At 32.6% G+C, this 23000-nt stretch overlaps 1 protein-coding gene across 1 annotated transcript in view; it reads right to left on the minus strand.

Annotated features, from left to right (window-relative positions):
• GRIK2 (glutamate ionotropic receptor kainate type subunit 2) overlaps window positions 1-23000 on the minus strand; it is a 635712-nt gene that overhangs the window by 131175 nt on the left and 481537 nt on the right. The window contains exon 11 of the mRNA XM_060030591.1: window positions 8909-9132. Within this exon, the coding sequence (XP_059886574.1) occupies window positions 8909-9132 (224 nt within the window). The remainder of the gene's footprint in view (window positions 1-8908; window positions 9133-23000) is intronic.

Here is a 23000-nt window from a genome sequence, read left to right on the forward strand (position 1 = left end):
TGGAATGTAAAAAATTATAGCAATTAAGGTGTTGTGACATGCTGTAATGAATGAAGTTACACTGGTTGATGACACTATATCTCCTACTCATTAATTATTTGGATAGAGTGCATTATGTTACATAGCATGAAGAAATAAAGTCATAAATTACCACTAAAAATTATATCCATACATTTTCATTTAATATTTATATTTCTCCCACATCCATAAGTTATTTTAAAAAATCAAAACAATATTAATAGCATCTTTAGTTTCCAGAAAATCTCACAATGTGGTTCAATTCTTTTACTATATACAGCTAGTAATTTTCAGGGGAAGAAAGTTAGCATTTCTAGAGAGTAAGTTTATAAGGTAAATCTGCACATGTATGGCTTGTGTCTCCTGCTTAGACGCCCAAGTGAATGGAAATATTTTTTAAGCTTTCTGATTTGCAGTTCTAAAGAGAAAGACACACTTCTTAAACATAGCTAATTAGGGTGATACTTTTAAGCAATCACCTGTTATTATAAAGCAATATACCATTAACATGTAGTGCAAATATTAACTAGAGCATTCTTTTAAATATTTTTAAAAAGTAGCCGTCTTTTTTTTTTTCTGAAATCTTAGAAGGAAAAGGTGGAAGATGAATTTAATGTGATAGTAAAAAAGAACCAAATGATAGAAGTTCCTTTTCTAAGTCTGTTTTCTGTTTTCTTATAAATCTGTTTTCTTTCCTTAAAAACAAAATCCCTCCCTAAAATAAATTAGAATTTTAAAAGTGTAACAATAATAGCATTAAACAAAGGGTAAACATCTCTAATCTCATTTGTGAGAGGTATGGGAGCAGGGGTGATGTATACCTATTCATTCCTTAAACCATAAAAATAGTTACTGAAAAAAGCTAATAAATTAATCTCTTCCTGGCTATTGTTGACATGCAGTATATATTAGTTTTCTTCCTTTTCTCTCTCAATCACTTCCTTCACGTGACCCACCAGCCCACTACAAGACTACATAGGAAACATCAATCGGAAAGAACTCTTACACTAAAAAATTGACAGCAAAGGGACAGATTTATCCAAGTAAAAATGTTACTAATTTAGGCACCATGCTTATGACTAAAGGAAAAAAATGATCTATTTCCTTTATATTTCTTAAGACAACTACTTTTTTGAGCATAGTACTCTCAATCATTGTACAAACATATATAGAAAGAAAGAAACAGACTCCTAGAGAATATTTCTTTTTTTACTCATTATCTTTGTTTCACTGGCTTCCTGCACAGACTCCACTGTTTCAAGGTGTATGTAAAAGCTTTGGCCTCTCTTGACTAGACACTGTAGATTAAAATATTTTATAAAGAACATTGTTAAATTATTTTTAAAAGACACTGACTTTCCTGGGATAGTTTCAGATTGTGAAGACCTTTCTTAAGTGGCTGAGAAAACCCCCAAAAGTCCAAGGGGACAATTGGAAAGAGAGAAGTGCAATTTTGTTTTGATAATTAACACAGACAAAACAAGCTGGGAAGATAGTTTCTTACAAACAATTCACAGTCCTCTGCAGTTATGGGAGAAGTAGCTACCAAGAAATTGCAAAATATTGAAGAGTAAGTGCATCACTTGGTGAAATTCTGGGTTCTTTTCATCTTGTTGGTTCTTTTTTAAGAGTCACCTCAAAGAATTTCTTTCTAATGGTCAAAAAAAAAATAAAAGGAAAAGTAAGCAAAGAAAAAATACAAAGAGAAACAAGCCATTCACAGTATTGTTCTTGTCCTATTAGCTTTTCAATCTTAATTAGCTAATGAGAAATGTACACGAGACATGGTAGCAACTGACAAAGAGCCACTACACTCCTTTTCCAAATCTTTCAAAGAAAAAAATTTCTTACAATGTACTGCTTCTCATCAGGAAGTGTGCATGTATGTGTGTGTGTGTGTGTGTGTGTGTGTGTGTGTGTGTGTGTAAAATATAACTACATGTTCCATAAAGGATTCATTAAGAACAGAGGCGTGCCATTTTTTGGTAGCAAATATAATTAGTAAAATTCAAGTTTTTAGCATTCTCAAGTTTCTTAATGTGACTCTATATACTGTAATTTATTAAAATTAGTTTCTGTGATTTACTGAGCTAGGCATTGTGGAACTTCTAAATTGAAACAAATCATCATAGGGTGACCATAGTTCTCAGAAGCTCATTGGCCCAGATATTTATTGAATGGACATACTTGCAATGACTGGACAGAAGAAGCTCTCTTGCTTCTAGGAGTCTTTGAATTCAATTCAGTGATGGAAGCAAGTAAAGGCACAGAGGCAAAAAAATTATCCATAGGATACAAACAATAAAAATGAGCTATCAAACTTCTGTTGTTACATTTATACTTAATTTTGTCCTAATAATCAAAAACATTTTTATGTGGAAAAATAAGTTGGAAAGAGATGCGGAAACTTTTAAAAGATACTCAAGCATAATTATCTTTAAAATAAAATGTCAAGAAGCATTTGATTACAGATTACTAAAAAAATCACTTTAACTTTAAATTGTCTTTGTCTTACTCCGTTTTTATCAAATCTTTTATTCTTGTAAATGTCTAGCATAATTATAAAATTGAGAAGTGGAATACGTTTATTTTCTCTTATGATGACTGAGATTATCTTCTTTCTCCTATACAGATAATTTCAGTGAAAATTTCTACTGTCTCAATTGTCTAGATACCATATTCACCATAGTTGAAAATAAGTCACTGACTCAACTTAGTTTCAATTGGTTTGGTTCTACCAATTACAAAAACTAAGAATTTTTTCTCGGTTAGTGACTCCATTTATACTTTCAACCATGAATATTATTGGAACCATTAAAAATAAAGAGGTAAATTATTTTATAATGGTTTTACCAAATAGCAATTGCAAAAAAAAATCTGTTAATATAGAAGTAGCCTCAACTCCTATGGAAACGTAATTTGAAAGTGCATTTAGTTTTATTCAATGTTGACTTTTAGGTCCATAATTGAGGAATTTCTTAGTATAAACAATTATAATAATCACTTTCGTAGGTGTGAAAGGCATACTAGCAGAACAGTACTATTTCAAACCAAATTTCCATTAAATTCTAGGAAAATTTCTAAATGGGAAGAGGAATAATAGATAGGCTTCCCTGCAATATACTAGAGTTAAAAAAAAAACAAAACATAAAAGTAAAATACATCTAAAATTATGTTATGTAAAACTGAAATGCTTTTCTAGTAACAGGTGGGAAAGTTGGTGGCAAAGGCATGCAACAAAATTGGCATTTCATTTCAAAAAGACAACAGTCTTTTTGACAGATTAGTTTAACATTGAACATCCCACCAAAAGAGTAATCCATTTCCAAGTGCATAATAATTCATTGTTGCCCTTCACCATACATTAAATGTCACCCATTATTGTGACAGGAATATAAAAGCTATTGCACACTAGTCAGGAGCCGAGATCAAAGCTGTTAATGCAAGCACTTTCGACATGGTTTTCTAAACTCGGTTAAACCATCAAAAACACTATGTTTAGAAGATCTTTACCTCTGAGCTCCAAGAGAAATACAGAATATTTTTGCAAGTATAAGGACTCTCAGTAAGGCAATAGTCTTGTCATCTTGTGACCACAGACCATGTTAGAGCCAAAATGTATGTCAAGACAGGCCTGGCAGTCACTGTAATAATAAACCTTTGAGCAGATTCTAGGGAGACTGTCCCTTGCTCCCCTGCAACCCAATCCAATAATATAATAGATGATATTCTAATATCTTAAAAACCAGGCAAAGTAATTCAATGCAAAATCATACAAGACATTCCTATATTCTTTTTAACTTAGAAAAACTAATCTTATGTATATAACACATTGAGTATCCTTGATTTGCTATTCTTGCTAACAAAGCCAGGTTGGTCAAAATTTCTTGTCTTCTTTTACTCTTTTTCCTATATTTGGCATAATCATTTGTTCATTTAAGTAATCTAAGAAATTTCTGTAATAATTTATTACTACTAAATTTGGTATAGTATTTTTTTTTCTCCAGAGTTTATTTGTATTTAATTTTAAAATGCCAATCTCAAAATAAAATATGCAAAGTTCTTATATGCTTAGTGAATAATTATTAAGGTTACATCAATCCTGTTGGAGGTAAATGTGTATACCAGTATTCCTTTCTTTTAAGTTCGACCTTCAGTTATTCATCTTTGTATATCAAACTACTAAGGACCTTAGACCAAAATTTACATGCTAAATTTCAGAACAGCTCTGGTTGTCTTGGTGACACCTATGGCTAAAAGAAAATTTTAAATTCTTTAATATTATAATAATTTAAATGGACTTATTTTATAAATAGGATCTATTATATCAATATTATCTATTTTTTTAACAAAGGAAATATTTGAAGCAAGGTGAAAAATATCTCTCATTAGTGTAAAGGGTGGGTTCCCTAAATAGGCTTTTTATATGACTAATTGCCATCCCTATACTAATAAACCTAGATCAAAGGAAGAAAAGAATAGAAAGAGAGGGAAAAAGATCTAGGGGCATATATGATTAAGCACAAGTCATGGACAAGATTTCTTCCTAATCCTCTGTCAGCCAAGAGCTATTCTTAGAATACCTAGGATAAGGCCATTCTATATCTAGAATGCAGTACCTCAGGTTCATCTTTACTCTTAAATAGAGTTCTCAGTTAATTCAGATAAGCATGCTGATTATGTCATTATGCTATAAACAACAATGCAACTGTTTGCAAGAGATCATGGATTATAAAACCATACCAAGACAAATAAGACAATGTATTTTTTTCTTAACACTTGCTAAAATAAATTTAGAGCATTTTCAAGTATTTCTTAGATAATCTGTTTTCTTATAAAATGAAGGCTAGGGGAAATATTAAAATGGTAACAATTATTATTTACTTTTAAATTTAATTTTTAAAACATAATCTATTAATAATTATCACAAATTTATCATAAATTTAATATTGTTAATACTATGATACAGCAGATATTCAATAAGCCTCAAATCTAGTATTCTAATGATAACTAACAATCTGCCTAATGTCTTATTTCCTTTATAGTTGTATATTTCTCTTCAGTGAAATATACGTTACAAGTCATTTTTAGATAAATATATTTAAAATACCTGTAATTCATTAAAAAAAATTGGATAACTATAAAACATTTTCATGACTTTCATTCAAGGCCAATACATATTTATTGTCAGATAAACACATTGGTTATGAGTTTATTAATGAAAAAATGTATCAAGCCATGTTTGTTCTTGGATTTAAGCATCTGGTATAATTCTCAGAACATTATTGGTAATCAGTAGATACTTGCTGAATAAATTAATGAATAGATGAGGGATATAAATTAATGTATAATACTTCCTGGAATCCTAATTATCCAGTGTTCACTACAGGTTCAAGAAATATTTGACTAATTGAGTGAATGATTGATGGAATAATTAAAGTGGAAACAGAAAACAAATTGAAGGTGTGGCTTGGTAGCTAAAAAGACATAGAAGATTAATTGTAACAATAATAATTGGGACAATATTAGCTGGTGACTGAAACAAAAGTAAAGTAATGCCAATTAAAAATTTTAATGATATTTAAATCATTTACTATATTTTAATTTTGAGATAAAATTTATTTTAATTCTAAGTAGACATTATGTAACTTCTTAGAATTCAATATAGCATAATATCTTCTAATAAATATAAATTTTGTTGTTGAAGTGGTATTATTTTAGAACTTTGTTTTCTGAATTTCAGTGAAAATAAAATAGATATCTGAGAATTTTTTAATGTAATTTGTCTTTCTTTTCTTTGTAGGACATTAGGACAAAGAATATACATAAAGGAAATGCCATACTTATTTTGACATCAGTAATGATGTTAATATGTTCATCCGTGATCTCTATATGGCATAAGACATAATCTTTTTTCACAGATAAAATAAAAATGCTACATTTATTTTGAATTGATAACAAATAATCATGATGTCATTTTGGTTAGAAAGGTAATTAAGTTCTACAATTGAAATTTAGACATTTTCCTGTCATTCGCACATCATGAACTACTTTCACGGTAGCAAGAGTGCAATACCAGGTCAGAGTGGATTTTACTTATACAAAATCATCTGGTTTTGGAGGTTCAGTTTAGAATTTAAATGGACTCTACTCAAGAAATTTTCTTTTAATCTGAGTTTTAGTGTGTTTTTTAATTTGACAATATTTATACAAGATTATAATAATGTTGAGAATTGAAGAAAATATTCTGAGATAATCTGTAAAGAATTGATTTTTATATTACATATTACTTTACCAAGAATATGTAATATTATTTATTACTTAATATAGGATATCCTATATTATTTATTATTTAATAGAATATTTGTTATTTGCCCATAAATGAAGATAAAAAACTTCATTTCACATCATTGAATAAGATGCTGAAATAGAATCATTTTCAAATCCATTCATTTAATCACTGACAAAATTCAACAGTAATATTCTAAAATTCAAAGATCCTAAAAAATGGCACACCAGTTAATGTTATGTTCTCAGATAGAAAGACATGGATGAATTTCTTTCGTGTAAAATTAATACAGGTTATCATAATTTTACAGATATTATATTATTTGATATAAAGTGAGAGTTTTAGAAATATTTAGAAGTTAGATTAGTGCATATCCATACCACATGTCTCTATTTGCTAATATTCTTTTAAGCTGTAAAAAAAATTCAGATGTTTCACTATCTGCTTTTGAATCTAATTTTAGAAGATTTGGGCTCAGAAAATTAGAAATATCTAAAATTTCTAATTTGAAGTAACACAATAGTCTTTGCTTAGGATCCCCTGGAAACTGCTATTAGAACTTAATTCAGCTTGACTGATGGCCACACAATTGCCTCACAACTGTCTCAGGACATGTTCCTCTAGGCTTTATTTATATCCTTCCTGAGAACTTTAGTTAATTTGATTAAGAGGGAACAGGTGTACCTGCAGACATCAAGAAATGTTTTTTCTATACTTCAGAATATTTATTTTTTTCTTTTTGTTCTGTGGGAAGGCTGTAGAGTTCTCTAGTCATTGAATTATTTAAGCTGTAATCTGTGAACTCACTTCTCTGCACACATATAAAACAGGAAGCCTTGTGTTGGTCACTATAAAAAAGATGCAATTGGTCCAAAGATGCTCAAAAATGAGAAGGCTTTTTTATTTGTACAAGCTATGGAAAAAACTGGAGCTAAAAGTTTATGAACTTCATACTCCAAATTCTCATTTGGGGGGAAAAACTCTAAACTTCAAATAAAAATTTTAACTCAATCTACCATATTGCTACAAATGCTATATGCATATATGGTTCCAATACAAATTTTCAGTCAAATACAAGTGATAATTTTCTGAAGGACTCGTGTTAATATTGAACCTATTAGATAGAAAATTATAATCTGTATAACATTTATGTGTAAATGTATCAGAAATATCTATGTGCATAACTATAAAATGTAAACATATAAAAATATATCAAAAATATTATGCTACTTCTAAAATTGATTTTATTTATTTTTTAATTGAATAAGCGTTTTTCACTGCTTGGAACAAAAATATGACTTCATTAAAAAAAAGTTCAAGGAAGGACAAATATCCTTAGTGATAATTGATCAGAAGAAACCACATAAATTAACTGAAAAAATAACCCACATATTTAATACTTAATTTTGAATTTAAGGCAAAAATATATTTATACAAGTATTATTATCAACATGAAAAAATTATATGTAGCATTCTAATTCATCTTGGATTTAGAGTTTTCTGATATCTGATAGAATATAAAAATTCAAAGACTATAATGAGTATGTGACTCCCAAAGTCATTCCAGTAACAGTAGAGCTCTGAGCCCAGGGATAGTTTTAATCTCCTTAATTAAGGCAAAAATAAGCTAAAGCATATCAAAATAATCTATCTGTTGAAAATTTGGTAGTGAGGTAAGCATAAATGAAAAATTATTACAAATTTCCACTTCCAGAGTAACAATAAAGTAGCAAAAGCAACATATAGAGCTATATCATAGATTTTAAAAGCCATCATAAAAATATGTATTTTTTCACTTAGGCATTTGAGTTTCTGATGTTATGATTGAAATATACCCTACATGTCAACAAAAATAAGGCAATTTATGGGCTTCCCTGGTGGTGCAGTGGTTGAGAGTCCGCCTGCCAGTGCAGGGGACATGGGTTCCTGCCCCAGTCTGGGAAGATCCCACATGCCGCGTAGCGGCTGGGCCCGTGAGCCATGGCCGCTGAGCCTGCGCGTCCGGAGCCTGTGCTCCACAGCGGGAGAGGCCACAACAGTGAGAGGCCCAAGTACCGCAAAAAAAAAAAAAAAAAAAAAAAGGCAATTTTTTGTGGTGATATATTCTGTGAACAACAAAAAAAAAAAAGACAAATTTTATGTAGAAAATCATGGTCGTCTTTTTATACTTAAAATGCTTATTTTTAATTAGCCTTTGTTTTTAGAAGCCTCCTTTTAAATGTTACCACTTTGATTTTTCTTATAACTGTTTTATTAATTCAAATAAATAAAACATAGTGTTTTGCTACCTGGTTCAAGATAAATTTTCAAAATGAAGAAATAATTTTTATATCACTGTGACTTGAACTGTTTCTAGCTTCTTATTCAGAAGAGTAAACTCTACCACACTTATAGCTTACTGACACAGCCAGCATGCTTTCTGCCAAAAAGGCATCAGAGTACATTATAATAAGTTATATGACTCTTAAAAGTTCATTATTCTCCAGCACCCCACGGGAAATAAAGGAAAAGAAAAGTAACATTGATTGTGACTTTTGACAATTATTAGTTAGAAAAAGGAGGTAACAATTGCCAAAAAAATCACAAAAGTGAGCATGTTACCTGGCTATGACAAAGAGCACACAACTGACACCCAAGTAAGCCAGCAGAATATACATCCAGATATCAGGGGAGAGAGGATTCAGGAAGGAGAAGACGCCTGGGTTTGTACCATTGGGCTTGCGGTACAAAATACTTATTCCAAGTGTCATAAAGGGCTTGGAAAAGTCGATGACCTTCTCTCGAACGTAGGTAATAGCCAGTGGAGCAACTGCAAGGTCAGCTTTCTGTAGAGAGAAACACAAAAAAGGAAAAAAAGTGTTCTAAGTCACAACAAAGTAGTAACAATATTAAATAAAACAAAGACTTTACACTCAAGAATTGTCTCAGCAACAGTCATGTTAACACTTAAAGCATTCTTAACTCTGAAGTGAAGCATCTGATTTACTCTGCTACTCATTTCAATGAGTTTCTAGATTAACAAATCAGCAGTTATTGCAAGTAGATATAGAAAGAAAAAAACTGTATAGGATAGAAAACACTGAAGAAACCATTGTACATTTAGTACCTGGATTATTATGCTACTAAACCTGCTCATAATACTTTTAATTTAAACTTTAAAAACAACATCAATTATGATTTTATAAATGCTTTGGTCAAACTGTAAATAATAATAACTACCTCAAATTATTTAGCTGATAATTGAGAAACATTTATTTTTCTGGTTTTAAAACTACAGAGCACAGTTAAAATGTTTTATTCTTTAAATAGTTAACATTGTGAAAATCTTCTTTTAATGTGATTTTGTTTACGGCCCCTGAATTTTGTTACTATCTCCCTAATTTGTTTTATATTATTTAAAGAAAATCCTTGCAGCCTTGCCTAAATTGCATTAGGAAATGATTTTTCAATTGTCACAAAGTTGCTAATTTTCCAGGTAGCTTAAATATGTTAAATTACTAATGCTTTTCACTTGCCATGTTTTAACCATCTGTCAGGGATGAACTTAAGCTCTAACATATTGAAATAAATAATTACAATGTTTTGAAGTAACAAAGGCATCTATTCCAACCTATGATGGGAATCTGTATTTCTGTATTTCTGTTATTTTTATAACCATATGGAGCTTTCAGAGAATATATGGAAATGCTCATCTTAAAGAACTACAGAAAGATGTACAACAGAATGAAATTGGTCCTTGGGCTTCCCTGGTGGCACAGCGGTTAAGAATCTGCCTGCCAGTGCAGTGTACACGGGTTCGAGCCCTGGTCCAGGAAAATGCCACATGCCGTGGAGCAACTAAGCCCATGTGCCACAACTACTGAGCCCACGTGCCACAACTACTGAAGCCCGCGCGTCTAGAGCCCGTGCTCCGCAACAAGAGAAGCCACCGCAATAAGAAGCCCGCGCACCACAACGAAGAGTAGCCCCCGCTCTCCGCAACTAGAGAAAGCCCGTGCACAGCAACGAAGACCCAACGCAGCCAAAAATAAATAAATAAAATAAATAAATTTATTTTTTTTAAAAAAGAATGAAATTGGTCCTCTACTGTTTCCTTGTCTCATGGATTACTGGAGGACTTAAGGAAGAACCTTCTCTGAGAGGCTAAGTTTGTTGACAATATTATTCTGAGTATGTGTTTGTGTGCACTTGTGCATTGCAGGTGGGTGGTGGTGAGAGATGCTTGGATAGAATATCTTTGAGAGTAGCAATGGAGAGAGAAAGATATTTCCTAACAACCAACAAGGAAAAACAAATCTTCAGTGTTCTGGCAAGAGTACAATCATATTTCATATTCATAAGTCAAGGAATGTCAATTTAATAATAATAATTGTTCATATTACTTGAGCATTTGCTATGCAACAGGCATTGTGCTAAGAAGGTTACTTGAATTGTTACATTTAATTCTTATGCAATACTACTGTTATTCCCATTTTTCAATAAGGAAACTGAAACCACAGAAGTTAAAAACGTGTTCATTGTCATAGAACTAATTGAGCATTGGAACCAAGGACATAAACCTAAGCTTTTGGAATCGATACCTAGAACTAACCATGTCATGCATCTCAGAAACCAGAAGTGGAATCATGGAGACATCATTCATTCATTCATGTAGAATGAACGTAGAGGTGGAAAGGGAAATATATAGAAGCAAGGGCAGGAATTGATAGATTATAGTCTCAGAATTTAGATGGTCAGATGCAGAGTTCATGCAAATAGAGCTTTTTCAACAAAGGGGAGATGGTTTGAAAAAGTAAACAAGTTTGTTAGGGAAGGAAAGTGATAATATAAGAAACAAGGATTCCAGGTTAAAAAAAAAAAAAGGAAAAAATAGAGTGGTGGTTTGCTCCTGATTTGGTGGTTGAATTCAGCATAGTTTATCATGTGCCATTTAACTTTGCAACCCACCCTCCTCCTAGGCACATGGAAAGCAAAATTTCACCACATATAAAACGTGTCAGTGAGTATGCTTTAAACTGGTAAAGTACTTTTAAATTCATAATATATATCAGCAAAAGTTAGGAAACAATTCAAGTAACATATATTAAAACAAAACTACTGTATTATTCCAAAAATGTTGTTCTACAGGTATATATTAATAGGATTGACTAGACATACATCAAAATTTACTTAGCATTGCCTTAAAAAGTTATATTCTAATTATTAAAGGGAAACAAACAAACAAAATATATAGTATGCTTTCAATTATAAAAGAAATTAGTCGCTTGAAACAAAATATATAAACACACACTTTTAACCATTTAATTAAAAAAAAGTACAGACTGGTGCATGTGTATAAAGGAATAATATTCAGCAACATAAAGAACTGAGCTATCAAGCCATAAAAAGACATAGAAGAACCCAAAATGCAAATTGCTAAGTGAACAACGTGTATAAAAAGACTACATACTATATAATTTCATATATATGGCATTCTGGAAAAGGCAAAACTATAAAGACAGTAAAAAGATCAGTGGTTTCCCAGTGTTCAGGGGAGGGGGAAAGTGATGAATAGGTAGAACACAGAATATTTTTAAGGCAGTGAAGCTATCTTGCATGACACTGTAATGATGAATACATGACACTATGCATTTATCAAAATCCATAAAACTGGAAAACACAAAGAATGAACCCTAATGAAAACTATGGACTTTAGCTAATAATAATGTATCATAAATGTTCATCAATTGTAACAAATGTACTACACTAATGGAATCTGTTAATAAGAGAAATTGTAGGGAAAGGGGGTAGAATAGAAGAAGATATATGGAAACTATTTTCTGCACAATTTTATTATAAACCTAAAACTGCTCTTAAAAACCTATTAATTACTTTTAAATAAGAGCAGGTTGTTTTAACCACATCCTTGTTAGTAGAATTCAATGTATTATATGTTGATTGATTAATTAATTAGAACTAGGTTGTTAACTACTGACAGTAAAACACACAAAACTTATCAAATATCAATTGTCAAAAATAAGCAGTATCTAATTGCACACCAAGTACATTTTTTAAATCCATTTACAAAATGAGATATCAGGACTACCTTGCAGCAATAAAGATGAGCACTTATTTACACATTATACCATTATCTGTGAATAAGATCTATCTTCATTACAAATCCATTAATAATATAATTATTTTGGAATCTAATCAAGATGTTATTATATTAAACAGGTTTATAGTGAGAGATGTGGTATTTTCCCATCAAATATCATGTTATTAAAGACAGAGCATTTGGAGAAAAGACCTTGATGGCAAAATGGAATAATCCCAGAACTTTTAAACCTATTCTTTGAAAACAGATTTAGTCACTGATTTTTTATTTTAAAGAATAAAGTATTCCTGCATTAGAAAGAGCCAGTAGTCAAAATTGATTTAAGAAAGAAACAATTTCATCAAAAGAAAAATAAGTAAATTGTTATGTGTCACATGAATAGTATTGATACAAAGAAAAGGGAGAGCTCACTTCTACCACCGGACGGGGGCAGAGAAGACCATTCCAAGCAATTATACTTGCATTACATCTTGAAGAAGGAGTCTGAGATGACAGAAGTCTGAATTAGTAGGAGGAAAAAAAGAATATCTTAGCAGTAGCTAGCATCAAATGGGTCTACTGTGGGCCAAGACTGTGTTGTATTCTTTGCCTATAATACTTCCATTAATTCTCACAACAGCTCAAATTTGTACTGTGATTTCCTTTTTTACAGATGAAAAAACCAGCATCATGAGAGTTTAAGGGAAGTACGATCCCAAAGATGACTTAACCATATTCATTTCCCACCATTTTTCTCTACAATCATTCAAATGCATCATATTCCCCTGCCCCCAAATGATCTCCCCTTTTCTCCACTATAAGACACATCTGTAAGACACATCTTATAAATCTATAAGACACATCTCCGATTCTTTTTCTCCAATGTAGCCTTCCCTGAACATTCTGTACACATTAATTTCTCCTAAGTAAATTTTTTATGCACTTATAAACTTAACCATATAATTTAACATGTAACAATACTTTATGTTGTGTTTTCTCTGAGTTTTTCACATGTAAGTCACCTAATATGATGAGAGGTTTGAATGCACACATTGTTGCAACTGTATTATGAGAGTATAAGCACTTTGAAGCCTGCAGGCGTTCTCTTCGATCAAAGCACATATCACTGAACTGAGAAAATGGTAAAGTATTCCTCCCTGGAAATTTCACAGAGATGCCTAGGCAGCAGCTATCTTATTAATTTAATAAGCATTAATTTACTATTCTATCATTCTATGTGAAACTCTTCCAAATTGTCTTATTTAGCCCTATGATCATAATCAATCTAACACCTCTAGGGTATTGGACAAAATTTGACACTAAGGAATTGCTTAGTAAATGTTTGCTGAATACAGTTTCAATTTAACTTACTAAAATGTTCAAAGAAAATTAAAAGGAAATCAGAGACTTTTAAAATTAAACTTTTCTGATCTTGCTCTAGAAATGAGATTTATTTGTACATTAATATAATTTCTAGTGAACTAACCATCTAGGGAGAACAGAATAATTCTTTTTATGGAGTTATATAGCTAATAGTGGCCCTTTGATTAAAGTCCCATTAAAGATTAAAGAAGAATGGTAAAATTTATTGGTCTAAGTTCTAATTCCCTAATACAAAAATTAGATAACAAAGCATATCTTCATGAATGGCACAATGACCGCAAATTTGATCATGTTGAGAAAACCTTCGTAATGAAGTCCTAAGAATCAAAGAACATAACGCTGTTATGTTATAATATGTGATCTGGTCAGTGAAACATCTTATGCATACTTCTGAAAGGTCTTGTAATTTAACAATGGAAAACCAGTTCTAAACACTGTTTTCTTTTCCATAATGTTGTGAAATGCTTAGTAAATGGGTAAAATAATTAAAGTAGTAAGTGCATATGAAAAAATTGGAACATTTTAATTGATTTAGTTAAGAAATTTAAGCTAGTTAGTTATGTATATTAATTTTAATATCACTTATAAGTGACAGCACACTTTCCCAAATTCTTCACAATGTATGATGTGAACAAATGCTTTACCTCTGTGGGCACTTTCAGGGAAACACAGTTCACCTTCTGTACACATGGCGTACCCGCTCCACCACTATCCTCCCAGTCATACTGTCTGGACTCTTGCAGTGACCTCTTAATTGATGCCCTGCTTTCATTCTTGCTCAGTTAGTGTCTATTTTTCATCCAAAGACCAGAAAGGTCTTTTTAAGCACATACCAGATTATCACTTCTTGCTCAGAATCTTCTACTGACTTCCAGCACACATAGAACACACATAAAACATAAGCTTATATTTGAAAAATATGCCTTATAGTTACTTTTCACCAAACCAAGTAGTAAACACATAGTACACAATGGAAAGTAACATAGTCAGTTGAGTTATTAACTAAATAAGGAGAGTCCTTTCACACTTGTAGGACCTGAATAGGGACAATTAAGAAAGCATTAAACACAAACAGTAGTAGATTCAGCTGCTGCTTCAGCAGCTGTCGTTTTATTAATGCTTAACTAAGCCTGCTGATAATTTCAAATGATATTGACCTAAATCTACCGACCTTGCCACAAATGACAGATAAAAAATAAACTTCTCAACTGATAATTCTTCAGAAGAGCTACAGCTCCAAAACACTGATTTTTTTGTGTGTGTGTGGCAGGGGGTGTTTGTTTTTATTTTGTTTTGTTTTGTTTCACTCCCATCCGTATCTGATTTAATTGTAAGCTCTCAATGGATGGTTTATAAATAATAATATTCTTGTACTAAAATTGTTACAATATCTCTTCTCTCACTGCAATATTTCTATGAGATTTATTTTTTAATGCATTAATTGAGTTAGTTTAGCTCCTTCAGAAAAAAAATAGGTTCATAGAGATTGAGGGTTTTTTTTCACATTGATAATTTCAGGAAAACTAAATTTCTATTAAAAACAATTGGAGGGCTCCCCTGGTGGCACAGTGGTTGATAGTCCGCCTGCCGATGCAGGGGACACGGGTTCGTGCCCTGGTCCGGGAAGATCCCACATGCCGCGGAGCGGCTGGGCCCGTGAGCCATGGCCGTTGAGCCTGCATGTCCTGAGCCTGTGCTCCGCAACAGGAGAGGCCACAACAGTGAGAGGCCCGCGTACCGCAAAAAATAAAATAATAATTAAAAAAAATAAAAACAATTGGAAATCATGAATATTAATACTTCAAAGTGGAATTTTGTATACCTGTTATTCATGAGCAAAGCATTGAATGATGGTGTTTCTGACATTTTCTTTCTGGATTTTTGGTATTACAGATTTCCTAATTTTAAAATAATTAATGTCTTTTAAAATTATAGATTAAGTGAAAATATTTTATTCTGCTAAAGACAATCACCTAAATAGGAACGATATTCTATTACTTTCTACAGTTCCTATGGTTATATTTAAACATACATTAAAAACAACACAAGAAAAAAATTCTACTATATTACTCAAAATGTTATTATGTATTCATCAAGCAAGTACTTGAGAAGTGAGAGATGTTGAATCACTTCTTTGACACAAACTTATACGCAAGTTTCAAAATAGAAAACTAGAAACAATTCAACATGCTATTTAAAATATCAGATTATTTCTTGAGCCTATAAGACATTCATACAATTCATTGTTACTGATTTAAGCTACTATTTCACCTATATATTGTCAGCCAAACCTGTTTTCATTTCCCAGTTTAAATGCTCTGGTAACACAACCAGTGGACCAAGAAACAACTACTAGCACTAGAATGGATGACTATGATCTACAAGGAACCCTCTTAATGGAACTGTGAACTTATAATTCTGCTCTAGTAAACCATTCTCCAGTGGACAATGGATTAAGTACATTGCATTTCCAGGATCTATTTTAAAATAATAGGTAAATTATAACAGTTGTAAATAATCAATGCAATTAAATTATCCAATTATGATTAGTTTATGTTAAAATTGGACATTACTTAGTTTAGAATAAATTTATTAAGAATATTTCTCACAGTAACAAACATTCCTTCACAAAGAATTATCAAAATTCAGCTATGCACAAGGCCTGGGCAAAGTTTAGGATACAAAGGTGTTTATGACAGTCTCATTTCTCAGGTGACAGCAGCATAGGGAAGATTAACATGGAAACAAATAATTGAAAAGTTCTAATAAGTCCTTCAGTTAAAGTATGTACAAGGTACAGTTGTGCTACAATTTTACTGGCTTGCCCAATTGTTACTCTAATGGGTTAATATAAAAAGATATTCATTATTGGAATTTACATTAATCCTGCAAAACCTGGAGTTGAAATGGGACCAATACATAAATGCTCCATGGGTAGTAGTATTAAAGAAAGTGGAATGAACTCAAGAGGGAAACGTGTGCGGCATATAACCCATCTTAAAGCTCCTGATTATTTATTCTTCATCACTGGATTAACAATAACAACAATAACTATGCTGATGAGGTTAAAAATTAAAGTGACCTTTACAGTGATTCATTCTTCAATATGAGAGGGCATAAGAAGAGCTGAATAGTGGATAGCACTTGCAAACCACATAAAATAAACCAAAAGATGCCCCCAGCTCAACCTCTTCTATTTCTTTTTCCAGATAAAATACAAATAAACATTAGATACTTTTCCTATATAGCCTCATTATCTTACTTAAATGCATTTGTTAGACTCAAATATTAGAGAGAATATATGATCTCTGTATAAGAGATCTGCATAAACAATATCTTCTGTATATTTTCCAACAGAACAGGGATAACATTTTGCTACATAGAACATACCTCTCCCAGAACTTGCTTTGCAAATAGATTTACATCATATGCTGAATTACTAAGCAAACTTATCTGAGTGCATCAAATCTAAACTATAAATTTACTTAATTCCCTACATTCAAAAGTCTGTATTATATGCTTATACTTACAACAAATACAAAGTACATATTAGTATTTGTTAAACAGATAAACTGTTAAAATAACATACACAGTAAGAAAGAACTTTGGGCAATAAAAATATTTACATATATCTAAACAGCTAGCCTGTGTTGCATCTGGATATAGTTACAATTAATTCTCTAGTGAAAAATATTTTGTAACATATTTTCTCTGGTTTCCATGATTAATGAAATTCCTTGAATCTGTACTATTTAATTGTTTTATAAAGGTTTTAACTGTTTATTCAATATGTGTTAAAATGTTTGAGGTATGAGGAAACTTAGAACCCTGATATCTATATGAAACCATTCATTCACTCATTTATTCAACAATTTATTATCGAACAATTCACTAATTTATCCAACAAGTATTTATTCTTGATTGACTGCTTTGTAATAGGAGCTGTTCTAGATGCTCATAGTACTGCGAAGACAGAAAGTGAAGAAGACAAACACTGAGCATGAAACAATTAGAGGCTATAATGTCAGGATGTGAAGAGTGCTATGAAGGAAGATAAAGCAAGGTAAGAGGTAAGAGTGTAACTAGGGAGAAAAGGAGGGCACTATTTTTACTAAGATGAACAGAGGAAACCTCTCCAAGGTCCTGACATTTGAGTCCACACTCAGTCAAGTCACGGATAAAGCCCTGTGAGGTTCTGATCAGAGTTCCCCTGGCAGAGGGATTTGTAAGTTACAAAGGCTCTGGGGTAGAAACAAGCTGGGTATGCTGGAGGAGCAGCAAACATGTCTCCAACCCTCCCAGCTCCTCCGAGTTTAATCATCTTGTTGATCCTCTCCAGAAAATAGAAACATTACATGACAAAACACTCCAACCCTAAACAAAAGGTGTCAGACTTAGAAGAGAAAACTTGTGTCATTGCACCTCTCATTTCACTCTTCTATGTTTTTTTCCACTAAAAGGAAATAATACCATTCAGGTTTATTATCTTACCTTTACCCTATAAATGTGATCTCTATAAATTCTTTCATTCAAATTCAACTGCAACAAAGCTATTTAATTGTGCCTTAGAATTTTTTAAAATACTATACTACCTATTAAATATTTAAGAAAAACATCATTTTTGTGGTAACTCAGCCCTACAGAAATAATAATAGAAAAAGAGTAATTACACTGTCCACAGTATTTCTGAACTTGTGACATGACCTTATTCCTATATCACCTCTGTGATCACATGCCTCTATAGAAATTCCCCATTGATTAGTAAAAACAGCTTTATGATTTTCTGAAAATATCACTGATGAACAGCAATTTACTTCCAGAATAGCTGATTTTTCTAATAAGCCAAGTGTAATAACTGAGTTGAGACCACTTCCCCATGTTTGTTAATAAAAATTGAGGCCATTCCCATATTTGTTTATTAGAATTTAATATTATATCCCCATATATTTAAGGATGCTTGAATAACTCACAATTAAGTTTGAACATAAAGATTAAACAAGAAAATTCCTACAAAACAGCAAACAAAAACCTTTCTAATACTAACTGCTATAATTACAGTAGTGTTTGATAGTACAAAACTGGATGCAATATTAAGAAAAAAGCCTGTAAAGAAAGGTTAGAATTTTCTGTCTATTATTTTATCCAAACTGCCCCCACTTTGGTCCTTCTTTCTGCCTTCCTTCCTTCCTTCTCTCCTAACTCTTTCTCTTTTCTTTCCTCTTGCCTAAAACCAGAAAGAATGATTTTTTTGTGTGTGTTGTTAAAAACCCTATACAATAGAATCAAATGTCTAATTTCAGATATGGAAGGATTTAAGACAGAGAGCATAAGCAAAAACTTTTCTATTGAATGGAAGTGGACCACCTACTAAATCTATCCATTGTACTAGAATTTCACATCTTGAATTTTTAAGAAATAATTCTAAGTTCAGAAATAGGCTGATACACAAAGGTGTTCTCTCAAGATCACCTGTAATCTGGGAATGCAAGTAGCTTCTATGCCTCAGAAGAGAATGGTTAATAAATTAGGGTACAGCAAGAAAGAATTACTATGCATTATTAAGCAGCATTTTGTGAAGTTTCCAGTGAAATGGCATGGACACTGCCAATGTCAGTGAGTATAGAAACACAATATTAAACATGAATTCAACTAAATAAAAACACGGTAAAGGTGAAACCTGCAGATTACATGCTTCTTGAGATATACCAACCAATCATAAATTAAAGAGCATTTTTAGATCTCAATTTATACAAGTAAACAAGTACTAAATAAGTAAATAAATACTATAAGACAACCAGAAAAATGTAAATAAGTACTGATGGTTGAGTACTTGATGTCATTAAGGAATCATATTTTTTCTATGTGATAAAGAGAGTATGGCCATTTAAAAAATTTTAGTTCCTCACTTTTAGTGATAAATACTGAAATATATGTATTATAAATGACATGATATGAAGTCTAGGATTTGCTTCAAAATAATGCAGGTGGCAAGCAAGTTTGTGGGAGTAGAGATGAAATTGGCCATGAGTTTATAATCCATGAGGCTTGGTGATGGGTACATGAAATTTAGCTTTACTTTTCTATTTGAACATGTTTTAAAAGTTCTATAACATAATGTTTAAAAAGTATAGAATCAAAAGTGGAAATAGGGCTTCCCTGGTGGTGCAGTGGTTGAGAATCTGCCTGCTAATGCAGGGGACACGGGTTCGAGCCCTGGTCTGGGAGGATCCCACATGCCGCGGAGCAACTAGGCCCGTGAGCCACAACTACTGAGCCTGCGCGTCTGGAGATTGTGCTCCGCAGCAAGAGAGGTCGCGATAGTGAGAGGCTCGCGTACCGCGATGAAGAGTGGCCCCCGCTTGCCACAACTAGAGAAAGCCCTCGCACAGAAACGAAGACCCAACAGAGCAAAAATAAATAAATAAATTAATAAACTCCTACCCCCAATATTTTCTTTAAAAAAAAAAAAAAGTGGAAATAAATTGAGCAAAATGTTAATAATGTTTGTTCCTAGTTAGGAGAATTATGGTTATTATATTATTTCTCAATTTTATAATTTTTATTCATTGAAAATATACTTTTATTCCAGTAGGAAAGAACAACACATGTCATTTATATATACATGTATTCTACCTGGAAAACCTTCACTAATCAAATGAAACAAAACTATGTGCAATAAAGCTAAATCCAGATAATTTTTGTGGTCATTTTATTTAAGGATGTGAAGACTGAGATACATATAAAAAATTTTATTTGACCTAAACTTACAGATTAACTTCAGTAAAAATACAGCTCTTTCTTTTAATATAAATTTATGTATGTATGTATGTATGTATACATGTATGTATGTATGTATTTTTGGTTGTGTTGAGTCTTCATTGCTGCGCGTGGGCTTTCTCTAGTTGGGGCAAGCAAAGGTTACTCTTCCCCGTGGTGCGCGGGCTTCTCATTGCGGTGGCTTCTCTTGTTGCAGAGCACAGGCTCTAGGTGCGCAGGTTTCAGTAGTTGTGGCACATGGGCTCAGTAGTTGTGGCTCATGGGCTCTAGAGCGCAGGCTCTGTAGTTGTGGCACATGGGCTTAGTTGCTCCGTGTCATGTAGGATCTTCCTGGACCAGGGCTTGAACCGTATCCCCTGCATTGGCAGGCGGATTCTTAACCACTGCGCCACCAGGGAAGTCTCACAGCTCTTTTTTGATAATAAGTTATTTTAAAAATATGAAATGAGTAAATAGTTAAAGGAGTGTTTTATTTTAACTTTAATTTCTGAAAAGCAGTCAATATATTTTGTATTTTGAGGATAATGGAAAATAAGCTCCCCTTTCATAAGCATTTTAACCTAAACAATTCAGATGGAGACTCTGATATCAAATATTAAATAACATGTTGAAGAAAGTGCTAGTGTATTTCAAAGCTACGGATTCTTATCTTTTTTATATGTCCATGTAGTTTTTCCAGAATTAAGAGGGAACAATAATCAATTTGATTATCTTTCTGTATCTGTATAAACAAAAACTTGGAATGAAGACTAAATTATAAAAATATTAAATGTCCATGACTTCAGAAGGTAATTACTATTCCTTCACTGGTTTAAAAGTTCACATAAATATATCTCATAGTAGAGTAAAATAAGCTTCTATTTTCTCATGTGTGAAACAATATAACAGGATCTGTCAATCAGTATTTACCGGTAGACTAGGCAGAGTGGGGATGAAAAATATTTAAACAGGATCCCTCCCAGAGCTTATATAAGATTCCTTGAAGCAAGAAATATCCAGAGGAATGGTAAAAACATAATGAATTGTATGAGGAAAAGATCAATGGAGCTGTTAGGAGAAAATTCATGGAATGCTTTGAGACTTAAACTATGGGCGAGAAAGACCAATATAGCAGTTAATAAGCACAGATTCTGAATTCATTAGTGACCGAAACTTTCCAATCAGCAGCCGGAATTTGTTTCCATTGTTGGAAGCCACAAACAGGGGTATATTTAATCTACCAGAATCTAGCTTTCCAAAGAGCAGACTAAAACCTAGGGCATTGGCAATAGCTGGAGTCACGAGTTAGAAGAATAGCCTTGACTTCTGCCCACTAATAAGAAAGATAAGTCCAGTTTGGGTTCTGTATGGCTAACACTGATACTGGATAGCCACAGGACCCCAGAGGAAAACACTATGTTTCAACTTCTCAGTGAACCAAGTCTAGGCATTTAGAAGAACCTAGGGACCTGGTTAGTCAGCAGCTATTTTAAGTTGTGAAGTAGAGGATAAAATTTCCCCCAAAAGTTACCTTGTTTCATGTAAAGCCAAGATGTCACTGCTGCCTAGCTGGTTGAGTTCTTGAATCTATACTATTTCCACTTGATAAGTGAAACTTTTATGGTCTTCCCATACATTAGTTATTAAAGTCTAAGTTGGCCTACCTCAAAATAGGACTATCAGGCCATGCAGTTACAAGATTTCTGTGGATCAGGCATTCAGTTTCAACAATGATCTAACTGCAAACTAATAGCAGCTTTTAAAAATGGTGTAGATGGTGGCCGCGTCTAGAAGGTGATGAGTCCAGAACTCTGAGGGAAAACTTCAGGTACAGGACATTAACAGGCAAAAGCATCAGCCACAGAGACTTATAGTTCAAAAGGGTCACTAGGATCATGGGATTGAAAGGTACTAGGACTTTTCTATATGTAAATTTTTATGATTGGGAAGATTCCCTCTGGGCCTTAAGATATATTACAGATGAGTTCCTCTTATTACATACAGAGGTAGAAGCAACAAATACAGTATGTTGAATTAGCCCAAAGGACCCTTAACACAATGTTGTGTTGGATTCCTTTCTCCATTGTGGATCCTGACTGAAACTGATCAGCAGAATGTGGATGACCCATGACACCAATGAGACTGGGTAGGATGGTGACTTGGTCACCTGTATCCAACAAAGCTATACACGTTTTCTTACCTCACCAAAGTTCTCCAATATACATGGACAGGTATTTTTGGTCTTTAGTCCCTCTTGAAAACAGGAAGACTTTGACCCAATCTCTAATAATTCTTGTCCTTGAATAAACTGGGATTGGAATAGAGATGGTGAGAAGGATCTGGGAGAGTGGAGGCAGAGAGCACCTCCACACCAGTAAGCAAGACTCACTGACTTTGAGTTTTGAGCAGTGTGGTGGTTGTTTGCTAGTCACTCAAAGTTTCCATGTCTAGTGCTCTGTATTAGATGGCAAGATCCTC

This window comes from Delphinus delphis, chromosome 14 (assembly GCF_949987515.2).
Source record: "Delphinus delphis chromosome 14, mDelDel1.2, whole genome shotgun sequence".
NCBI lineage: Eukaryota > Metazoa > Chordata > Mammalia > Artiodactyla > Delphinidae > Delphinus > Delphinus delphis.